The sequence below is a fragment of the Oncorhynchus mykiss genome, chromosome 12 (genome assembly GCF_013265735.2).
Source record: "Oncorhynchus mykiss isolate Arlee chromosome 12, USDA_OmykA_1.1, whole genome shotgun sequence".
In the NCBI taxonomy this organism is placed as follows: domain Eukaryota; kingdom Metazoa; phylum Chordata; class Actinopteri; order Salmoniformes; family Salmonidae; genus Oncorhynchus; species Oncorhynchus mykiss.
In genome coordinates, this window is record NC_048576.1 from 98,780,121 (window position 1) to 98,792,620 (window position 12,500).

General features: G+C 48.6%; 1 protein-coding gene across 4 annotated transcripts in view; it reads right to left on the reverse strand.

Moving 5' to 3' along the window:
- LOC110514497 (glucagon receptor) overlaps positions 1-12,500 on the reverse strand; it is a 140,339-nt gene that overhangs the window by 14,016 nt on the left and 113,823 nt on the right. For all 4 annotated transcript variants that reach the window (XM_036939463.1, XM_036939467.1, XM_036939466.1 and 1 more), the window contains 7 exons: positions 11,272-11,368; positions 10,733-10,840; positions 8,718-8,812; positions 6,076-6,182; positions 4,411-4,579; positions 3,748-3,907; positions 2,949-3,009 (listed from right to left, as the gene is read on the reverse strand). In XM_036939463.1, coding sequence (XP_036795358.1) covers positions 2,949-3,009; positions 3,748-3,907; positions 4,411-4,579; positions 6,076-6,182; positions 8,718-8,812; positions 10,733-10,840; positions 11,272-11,368 — 797 coding nt within the window. The remainder of the gene's footprint in view (positions 1-2,948; positions 3,010-3,747; positions 3,908-4,410; positions 4,580-6,075; positions 6,183-8,717; positions 8,813-10,732; positions 10,841-11,271; positions 11,369-12,500) is intronic.

Here is a 12,500-nt window from a genome sequence, read left to right on the forward strand (position 1 = left end):
ACACAGCACTGAGGCTGACATACAGACAGCACCTGTCAAACAGAGGAACACAGCACTGAGGCTGACATACAGACAGCACCTTTATACCTCTGTATACAAGGCTCAACACAGTACTGAGGCTGACATACAGACAGCACCTTTATACCTCTGTATACAAGGCTCAACACAGCACTGAGGCTGACATACAGACAGCACCTTTATACCTCTGTATACAAGGCTCAACACAGCACTGAGGCTGACATACAGACAGCACCTTTATACCTCTGTATACAAGGCTCAACACAGCACTGATGCTGACATACAGACAGCACCTTTATACCTCTGTATACAAGGCTCAACACAGCACTGAGGCTGACATACAGACAGCACCTTTATACCTCTGTATACAAGGCTCAACACAGCACTGAGGCTGACATACAGACAGCACCTCTATTCCCCAGGGTTGTATTGTAAAGGCCCTGAAAACAAGGCTCAACACAACACACAGCGTAACATACAGGGCCCAGTATACAAGGCTCAACACAACACACAGCGTAACATACAGGGCCCAGTATACAAGGCTCAACACAACACACAGCGTAACATACAGGGCCCAGTATACAAGGCTCAACACAACACACAGCGTAACATACAGGGCCCAGTATACAAGGCTCAACACAACACACAGCGTAACATACAGGGCCCAGTATACAAGGCTCAACACAACACACAGCGTAACATACAGGGCCCAGTATACAAGGCTCAACACAACACACAGCGTAACATACAGGGCCCAGTATACAAGGCTCAACACAACACACAGCGTAACATACAGGGCCCAGTATACAAGGCTCAACACAACACACAGCGTAACATACAGGGCCCAGTATACAAGGCTCAACACAACACAAAGGGAACAAGAGAGTTTATAGTAGGGTACTATAGTACAGTAACCCTAAGAGAGTATGAAGTAGGGTACTATAGTACAGTAACCCTAAGAGAGTATGAAGTAGGGTACTATAGTACAGTAACCCTAAGAGAGTATGAAGTAGGGTACTATAGTACAGTAACCCTAAGAGAGTATGAAGTAGGGTACTATAGTCCCGTAGAGAGTAGAGAATGGAGAGGTTGGACTCTGAATAAAAGATTAAGGACCGTAAGAGACAGTTGATCTTCTTGGGCATGTTCTCCTGTCCTCTGAGTGGAATCATCTCGGTTCTAAGTGTTCTAAGCTTAACGTTCCATTACACATCGCAGGAGGTTTCCTGCATTACACATCGCAGGAGGTTTCCTGCATTACACATCGCAGGAGGTTTCCTGCATTACACATCGCAGGAGGTTTCCTGCATTACACATCGCAGGAGGTTTCCTGCATTACACATCGCAGGAGGTTTCCTGCATTACAAATCGCAGGAGGTTTCCTGCATTACACATCACAGGAGGTTTCCTGCATTACACATCGCAGGAGGTTTCCTGCATTACACATCGCAGGACGTTTCCTGGTTTACACATCACAGGAGGTTTCCTGCATTACACATCACAGGAGGTTTCCTGCATTACACATCACAGGAGGTTTCCTGCATTACACATCACAGGAGGTTTCCTGGTTTACACATCACAGGAGGTTTCCTGCATTACACATCGCAGGAGGTTTCCTGGTTTACACATCACAGGAGGTTTCCTGCATTACACATCGCAGGAGGTTTCCTGCATTACACATCACAGGAGGTTTCCTGCATTACACATCACAGGAGGTTTCCTGCATTACACATCGCAGGAGGTTTCCTGGTTTACACATCACAGGAGGTTTCCTGCATTACACATCACAGGAGGTTTCCTGCATTACACATCACAGGAGGTTTCGTGCATTACACATCGCAGGAGGTTTCCTGCATTACACATCGCAGGAGGTTTCCTGGTTTACTAACCTGCCTGTGTTCTAAACAGACATTCCAGTCAACCACTAAATGGTTTCAGGTCACAGCTATTGACTATAAATCTTCTGCTAAATTGACCAAGATCCTCCAAGGAACACTGCAGGGATTTTCACTTGGAGAGAGCAGGCTATCTGACCTCTCAATTCCTTGTCTCTAAAAATATTGGAGGTGTCATCAGTCATGCACCATCGCATCGACAGTAGTACTCACGCATGCAGGCACTCACTCACGCATGCAGGCACTCACTCACGCATGCAGGCACTCACTCACTCATTGCAGGCACTCACTCACGCATGCAGGCACTCACACACTCATGCAGGTACTCACTCACGCATGCAGGCACTCACTCACTCATGCAGGCACTCACTCACGCATGCAGGCACTCACTCACGCATGCAGGCACTCACTCACGCATGCAGGCACTCACTCACACATGCAGGCACTCACTCACTCATGCAGGCACTCACTCACACATGCAGGCACTCACTCACACATGCAGGCACTCACTCACTCATGCAGGCACTCACTCACTCACTCATGCAGGCACTCACTCACTCATTGCAGGCACTCACTCACACATGCAGGCACTCACTCACGCATGCAGGCACTCACTCACTAATGCAGACACTCACTCACGCATGCAGACACTCACTCACTCATGCAGGCACTCACTCACGCATGCAGGCACTCACTCACTAATGCAGACACTCACTCACGCATGCAGACACTCACTCACGCATGTAGGCACTCACTCACTCATGCAGGCACTCACTCACGCATGCAGGCACTCACTCACTCATGCAGGCACTCACTCACGCATGCAGGCACTCACTCACGCATGCAGGCACTCACTCACTCATGCAGGCACTCACTCACGCATGCAGGCACTCACTCACGCATGCAGGCACTCACTCACTCATGCAGGCACTCACTCACTCATGCAGGCACTCACTCACTCATGCAGGCACTCACTCAAACATGCAGGCACTCACTCACTCATGCAGGCACTCACTCACTCATGCAGGCACTTACTCCTCATTTTCATACAGGTATTTCACCATCACCCAGGGCACCAGGAAGATCAGAGGGGCACCTGCAGAGAGAATCACATTAAACACACCAAGAACTCATAGACTACCTAACCCTGAGACTGACTATATCTATAATATCTCTACTACCTAACCCTGAGGGTGACTATATCTATAATATCTCTACTACCTAACCCTGAGGGTGACTATATCTATAATATCTCTACTACCTAACCCTGAGAGTGACTATATCTATAATATCTCTACTACCTAACCCTGAGAGTGACTATATCTATAATATCTCTGCTACCTAACCCTGAGAGTGACTATATCTATAATATCTCTACTACCTAACCCTGAGGGTGACTATATCTATAATATCTCTACTACCTAACCCTGAGAGTGACTATATCTATAATATCTCTACTACCTAACCCTGAGAGTGACTATATCTATAATATCTCTGCTACCTAACCCTGAGAGTGACTATATCTATAATATCTCTACTACCTAACCCTGAGACTGACTATATCTATAATATCTCTACTACCTAACCCTGAGACTGACTATATCTATAATATCTCTACTACCTAACCCTGAGGGTGACTATATCTATAATAGATCTACTCAGGTGTCTGGCTACCAAACAGATTACCAAATGCCCTGTCTTCTGGTATATAATGGGCTACGCTGCGACAAATACACAACCTCCACCCCCTCCCTCTCCTCTCCTCTCCTCACCCCCCCCCCCCCCCCCATCCTCCCCCTCCTCTCCTCCCCCACCCTCTCCTCCCCCTCCTCACCCCAGCCGATACACAGGTAGATGTTGAAGTAGTTTCTCTCAGTGAACACGGTGATGACCAGCAGGTTGTGGAGGTAGATCCCTTCCACCAGCAGCCAATAGCTGTTAGCCATGATACTGTACTGCATCATCACCACGGCGATACGACACCCCACCGCTGTCTACAGGACACAACACACACAAAAAAAACACGTTTCAAGACTTAACAAAGCCCTTAGAATCCTCCAGTATGGCTAAACAATGCTCCAGAGATCAAGCCCTTATAATCCTCCTGTATGGCTAAACAATGGTCCAGAGATCAAGCCCTTATAATCCTCCTGTATGGCTAAACAATGGTCCAGAGATCAAGCCCTTATAATCCTCCTGTATGGCTAAACAATGCTTCTGAGATCAAACCCTTAGAATCCTGGTCAACTCAACACACCCACCTCGTTGTTGACCTGCTACTTTACCTCACCCTGGTCAACTCAACTCAACACACCCACCTCGTTGTTGACCTGCCTCTTTACCTCACCCTGGTCAACTCAACACAAAACACCCACATTGTTGTTAACCTGCTACTTTACCTCACCCTGGTCAACTCAACACACCCACCTTGTAGTTGAACGGCACTGCTTTTGACCACGACCCTTTCAGACAAACAACAACAACAACAACAACACACCTCGTTGTTGACGAGCCACTCCACCTCATAGTCTGTAACTTCCTGGTCCTGTCCGATGTTGACGCTGGGAGCCTCCAACATGGCGTCCTTTATCAGGATGGACAGAGCACGCAGGATGAAGGATGCAAACAGGTTCATGTGGATGTTGTTCCTCATACAGTGGAGCTTCCTGTAAGGGGAGGGGGGGGGGCAGTGTGCTTCCTGTTAGGGGGAATGTCAACTACAGCAGAGGTAATATAACAAAGATGAAATGTTAAAGGAATGGAATTAGAATATGTATATCTGTATGGTTACTGTCAATAGGTGGCCAAACAGTAAGGTCAGTGGCGCTACCTTGCTTCACTGACCTGTCCATTCAAATCAAACATGTTTCATTGATGAGAAACATACACCTTTCTACCTCCATGAAGAGTGGTGGGTGGCTGAGAGGACATGGTGGGTGGCTGAGAGGACATGGTGGGTGGCTGAGAGGACATGGTGGGTGGCTGAGAGGACATGGTGGGTGGCTGAGAGGACATGGTGGATGGCTGAGAGGTCATGGTGGGTGGCTGAGAGGTCATGGTGGGTGGCTGAGAGGTCATGGTGGGTGGCTGAGTGGCTGAGAGGACATGGTGGGTGGCTGAGAGGTCATGGTGGGTGGCTGAGAGGACATGGTGGGTGGCTGAGAGGTCATGGTGGGTGGCTGAGTGGCTGAGAGGACATGGTGGGTGGCTGAGAGGTCATGGTGGGTGGCTGAGAGGACATGGTGGGTGGCTGAGAGGACATGGTGGGTGGCTGAGAGGACATGGTGGGTGGCTGAGAGGTCATGGTGGGTGGCTGAGTGGCTGAGAGGACATGGTGGGTGGCTGAGAGGACATGGTGGGTGGCTGAGAGGACACGGTGGGTGGCTGAGAGGACATGGTGGGTGGTTGAGAGGACATGGTGGGTGGCTGAGTGGCTGAGAGGACATGGTGGGTGGCTGAGAGGACACGGTGGGTGGCTGAGAGGACATGGTGGGTGGCTCAGTGGGGTGGCTCAGTGGCTGAGAGGACATGGTGGGTGGCTCAGTGGCTGAGAGGACATGGTGGGTGGCTGAGAGGTCATGGTGGGTGGCTGAGAGGACATGGTGGGTGGCTGAGAGGACATGGTGGGTGGCTGAGAGGTCATGGTGGGTGGCTGAGAGGACATGGTGGGTGGCTGAGAGGACATGGTGGGTGGCTGAGAGGACATGGTGGGTGGCTCAGTGGCTGAGAGGACATGGTGGGTTGCTGAGAGGTCATGGTGGGTGGCTGAGAGGACATGGTGGGTGGCTGAGAGGACATGGTGGGTGGCTGAGAGGACAAGGTGGGTGGCTGAGAGGACAAGGTGGGTGGCTGAGAGGTCATGGTGTCTGTCTGTCTTTCCTCTTTACGGTCATGAGGTGAGGGTTACCTGATCATGGTACCAAGCATTAACACAAATCCTACAGGCTGTCTTAGTGTTTGTGTGTGTATCTCTCTCTCTATGTGTGTGTGTGTGTGTGTGTCTCAGTGTGTGTGTCTCTCTCTCTGTGTGTGTGTGTCTCAGTGTGTGTATCTCTCTGGGTGTGTGTGTGTGTGTGTGTGTGTGTGTGTGTGTGTGTGTGTGTGTGTGTGTGTGTGTGTGTGTGTGTGTGTGTGTGTGTGTGTGTGTGTGTGTGTGTGTTACCTGAAAGTGATCAGGATTCCGAGCGCTAACACCAGAGCCCCCAGAGACAGAGAGTAGCCCACGGTGTACATGGTCCGGAACTTCTTGAGGATCTGACCATAGTGAGGCTAGACACACACACACACACACACACACACACACACACACACACACCCAGACCCAGACCCAGACCCAGACCCACACACACACACACACACACACACACACACACACACACACACAGAAACAATAAAAAACATTGCATTGGGAAAGTATTCAGAACTCTTGACTTTTTCCACATTTTGTTACATTACAGCTTTATTTTAAAATGTATTAAATTAAATGTTTTGCTCATCAATCTACACACAATACCCCATAATGACATCACAATACCCCATAATGACATCACAATACCCCATAATGACATCACAATACCCCATAATGACATCACAATACCCCATAATGACATCACAATACCCCATAATGACATCACAATACCCCATAATGACATCACAATACCCCATAATGACATCACAATACCCCATAATGACATCACAATACCCCATAATGACATCACAATACCCCATAATGACATCACAATACCAATGACAAAGCAAAAACAGGTTTTTAGAATTTCTTGCAAATGTATTAAAGACATACAACAGAAATGTTACATTTACATAAGTATTCAGACCCTTTGCTATGACACTCCAAATTGATGTGCATCCTGTTTCCATTGATTGGAGTCCACCTGTGGTAAATTCAATTGATTGGACATGGTTTGGAAAGGCACACACCTGTCTATATAAGGTCCCACAGTTGACAGTGCACGTCAGAGCAAAAACCAAGCCATGAGGTCAAAGGAATTGTCCGTGGAGCTCCAAGACAGGATTGTCTCGAGGCACAGATCTGGGGAAGGGTACCAAGAAAATGTCTGCAGCATTGAAGGTCCCCAAGAACACAGTGGCCTCCATCATTCTTAAATGGAAGAAGTTTGGAACCACCAAGACTCTTCCTAGAGCTGGCTGCCCAGCCTTGGACAGGGAGGTGACCAAGAACCCAATGGTACTCTGTTAGAGCTTCAGAGTTCCTCTGTGGAGATGGGAGAAACTTCCAGAAGGACAACCATCACTGCAGCTCTCCACCAATCAGGCCTTTATGGTAAAGTGGCCAGACGGAAGCCCACCTGGAGTTTGTCAAAAGGCACCTAAAGGACTCTCAGACCGTGAGAAACAAGATTCTCTGGCCTGATGAAACCAAGATTGAACTATTTGGCCTGAATGCCAAGTGTCACATCTAGAGAAAACCTGGTATCATCCCTATGGTGAAGCATGGTGGTGGCAGCTCATCCCTATGGTGAAGCATGGTGGTGGCAGCTCATCCCTATGGTGAAGCATGGTGGTGGCAGCATCAGCCTGTGGGGATGTTTTTTTCAGTGGCAAAAAGTCGGACACTAGTCAGGATCGAAGGAAAGATGGAACAAACGGAACAAAGTACAGAGAGATCCTTGATGAAAACCTGCTCCAGAGCGCTCAGGCCCTCAGACTGGTCGAAGGTTCACCTTCCAACAGGACAACAACCCTAAGAACACAGCCAAGACAACGCAGGAGTGGCTTCGGGACAAGTCTCTGAATGTCCTTGAGTGGCCCAGCCAGAGCCCAGACTTGAACCTGATTGAATATCTCTGGGGAGACCTGAAAATAGCTGTGCAGCGACGCTCCACATCCAGCCTGACAGAGCTTGAGAGGATCTGCAGAGAAGAATTGGAGAAACTCCCCAGATACAGGTGTGCCAAGCTTGTAGCGTCATCCCTTGCAACATCGTCTTTTCAGTTCGCTGCAGCTAGCGACTGGAACGAGCTGCAACAAACACTCAAACTGGACAGTTTTTTATCTCAATCTCTTCATTCAAAGACTCAATCATGGACACTCTTACTGACAGTTATGGGGTATTGTGATGTCATTATGGGGTATTGTGATGTCATTATGGGGTACTGTGTGTAGATTGATGAGGTATTGTGATGTCATTATGGGGTATTGTGATGTCATTATGGGGTATTGTGATGTCATTATGGGGTATTGTGATGTCATTATGGGGTATTGTGATGTCATTATGGGGTACTGTGATGTCATTATGGGGTATTGTGATGTCATTATGGGGTACTGTGTGTAGATTGATGAGGGGAAAAAACAATTGAATCCATTTTAGAATAAGACTGTAACGTTGGAAAATGTGGAAAAATGTCTGAATACCTTCTGAATGGCCTGTACATTTAGCCTCCACACCTCAGTACACTCACACTGATGAAAAACACGAATCAATTCTATACATCCATTTAGCCTACACACCTCAGTACACTCACACTGATGAAAAACACGAATCAATTCTATACACCCATTTAGCCTACACACCTCAGTACACTCACACTGATGAAAAACACGAATCAATTCTATACATCCATTTAGCCTACACACCTCAGTACACTCACACTGATGAAAAACACGAATCCATTCTATACACCCATTTAGCCTACACACCTCAGTACACTCACACTGATGAAAAACACAAATCAATTCTATACACTCTTCCCATCATGTCTATATGACGATATTTCATCCACAGCATTTCCTGAGCCTCACTCACAAGAGACACATCATTTTCACCTGAGCAGGATCATTAGCATCACACTCGCTCGTGTTCTTCTGGGGAACCCACTGGCCGTCCGCGTCACACTCCCTGTACACCGAACCATGCTGGACTGGAACAGACACACATTACAGGTAGACTGTCATTCACTGACCCAAGCAGACTTGTTACCCTTTCACACTACCTCTCACACTCCCTGTACACCGAACCATGCTGGACTGGAACAGACACATGTTACAGGTAGACTGTCATTCACTGACCCAAGCAGACTTGTTACCCTTTCACACTACCTATCACACTCCCTGTACACCGAACCATGCTGGACTGGAACAGACACACATTACAGGTAGACTGTCATTCACTGACCCAAGCAGACTTGTTACCCTTTCACACTACCTCTCACACTCCCTGTACACCGAACCATGCTGGACTGGAACAGACACATGTTACAGGTAGACTGTCATTCACTGACCCAAGCAGACTTGTTACCCTTTCACACTACCTATCACACTCCCTGTACACCGAACCATGCTGGACTGGAACAGACACACATTACAGGTAGACTGTCATTCACTGACCCAAGCAGACTACCTCTCACACTCCCTGTACACCGAACCATGCTGGACTGGAACAGACACACGTTACAGGTAGACTGTCATTCACTGACCCAAGCAGACTACCTATCACACTCCCTGTACACCGAACCATGCTGGACTGGAACAGACACACATTACAGGTAGACTGTCATTCACTGACCCAAGCAGACTACCTCTCACACTCCCTGTACACCGAACCATGCTGGACTGGAACAGACACACGTTACAGGTAGACTGTCATTCACTGACCCAAGCAGACTTGTTACCCTTTCACACTACCTATCACACTCCCTGTACACCGAACCATGCTGGACTGGAACAGACACACATTACAGGTAGACTGTCATTCACTGACCCAAGCAGACTTGTTACCCTTTCACACTACCTCTCACACTCCCTGTACACCGAACCATGCTGGACTGGAACAGACACACGTTACAGGTAGACTGTCATTCACTGACCCAAGCAGACTACCTCTCACACTCCCTGTACACCGAACCATGCTGGACTGGAACAGACACACGTTACAGGTAGACTGTCATTCACTGACCCAAGCAGACTACCTCTCACACTCCCTGTACACCGAACCATGCTGGACTGGAACAGACACACATTACAGGTAGACTGTCATTCACTGACCCAAGCAGACTTGTTACCCTTTCACACTACCTCTCACACTCCCTGTACACCGAACCATGCTGGACTGGAACAGACACACATTACAGGTAGACAGACTGTCATTCACTGACCCAAGCAGACGTGTTACCCTTTCACACTACCTCTCACACTCCCTGTACACCGAACCATGCTGGACTGGAACAGACACACATTACAGGTAGACTGTCATTCACTGACCCAAGCAGACGTGTTACCCTTTCACACTACCTATCACACTCCCTGTACACCGAACCATGCTGGACTGGAACAGACACATGTTACAGGTAGACTGTCATTCACTGACCCAAGCAGACGTGTTACCCTTTCACACTACCTCTCACACTCCCTGTACACCGAACCATGCTGGACTGGAACAGACACACATTACAGGTAGACTGTCATTCACTGACCCAAGCAGACGTGTTACCCTTTCACACTACCTCTCACACTCCCTGTACACCGAACCATGCTGGACTGGAACAGACACACATTACAGACAGACTGTCATTCACTGACCCAAGCAGACTACCTTTCACACTACCTCTCACACTCCCTGTACACCGAACCATGCTGGACTGGAACAGACACACATTACAGACAGACTGTCATTCACTGACCCAAGCAGACTACCTTTCACACTACCTCTCACACTAACCTGACAGAAGTTTCAGATATTTGACGTGAGTTTGGTATTCATTGAACGTGACATACAAGCTATTCACCAATCAACAAACCAATCAATTCATCAAATCAACCAACCAATCAGCATCAACCTTCACCTTTGTGGTGCCAGGGCAGGTACCAGGGACAGGACACACTGACGGTAGTGTTGGCGAGTCCATCGGGCCAGCAGGCATACATGTCAAAGGTCCTGTTACACACAACACCTACAGGAAACAGTTACAGAACACCTCTTTATCTGGGGGAAACAATTACTGTTGATCGGAACACATCCTGTCCAATCAGATCTGTGAAGAGGGAGGGAATATCTTCCTGGAACGAAGGATAGACATGTTTATTTTACATTTTTATTTTATCTTTATTTAACCAGGCAAGTCAGTTAAGAACAAATTCTTATTTTCAATGACGGCCTAGGAACAGTGGGTTCCTAGGCCGCAGAACGACAGATCGGGGGTTTGAACTTGCAACCTTCCGGTTACTAGTCCAACGCTCTAACCACTAGTTTACCCTGTATCCACTGCCACAGCCGACCCTCACCGGGAGAGCAGAACGGAGGACCTTCATCTTCCCATAATGCACGGTGCTACACAGTGTTTATGATGGTGAGTGTGCGTGCCGGCGTGTGCGCGTTTCTCACCAGTGAGCGGCGGTTCTCTGCTGTGATTGCGGCTACACTCCTCCGTGTACATCACCCATCTCTGCATCAACGCCTTTAATGGCTTAGCTGGGGACACCTGGGGGACAGACATACAGTAAACTGATAGCCAGGGACACCTGGGGGTCAGACAGACAGTAAACAGATAGCCATTGACACCTAGGGGACAGACAGACAGATAGTAAACAGATAGCCAGGGACAGCTGGGGGACAGACAGTCAGTAAACAGATAGCCATGGACACCTGGGGGACAGACAGTCAGTAAACAGATAGCCATTGACACCTAGGGGACAGACAGACAGTAAACAGGTAGGCAGAGAGACAGTGAGACAGAGAGACAGACAGGCAGAGAGACAGATAGGCAGAGAGACAGACAGGCAGAGAGATGGAGAGACAGACAGGCAGAGAGACAGACAGGCAGAGAGATGGAGAGACATACAGGCAGAGAGACAGATAGGCAGAGAGATGGAGAGACAGACAGGCAGAGAGATGGAGAGACAGACAGGCAGAGAGATGGAGAGACAGACAGGCAGAGAGATGGAGAGACAGACAGGCAGAGAGACAGACAGGCAGAGAGACATACAGGCAGAGAGACATACAGGCAGAGAGACAGATATGCAGAGAGAGAGACAGGCAGAGAGATGGAGAGACAGACAGGCAGAGAGATGGAGAGACAGACAGTCAGAGAGATGGAGAGACAGACAGGCAGAGAGACAGACAGGCAGAGAGACATACAGGCAGAGAGACATACAGGCAGAGAGACAGATAGGCAGAGAGACAGACAGGCAGAGAGATGGAGAGACAGACAGGCAGAGAGAGAGACAGGCAGAGAGATGGAGAGACATACAGGCAGAGAGACAGATAGGCAGAGAGACAGACAGGCAGAGAGATGGAGAGACAGACAGGCAGAGAGACAGACAGGCAGAGAGATGGAGAGACATACAGGCAGAGAGACATACAGGCAGAGAGACAGATAGGCAGAGAGACAGACAGGCAGAGAGATGGAGAGACAGACAGGCAGAGAGACAGACAGGCAGAGAGATAGAGAGACAGACAGGCAGAGAGACAGAAAGTGTTTAGACTACATCACTGTCTGCCACACAGGGCCCGTTCTCAGAGGGTCATTCTACCATGTAAAAACACATGTGTCACTCCCCAACACTAAACACCAGTCACTTACAGGCCTGGGGTGGCTGGCTTCCCATGTCTGA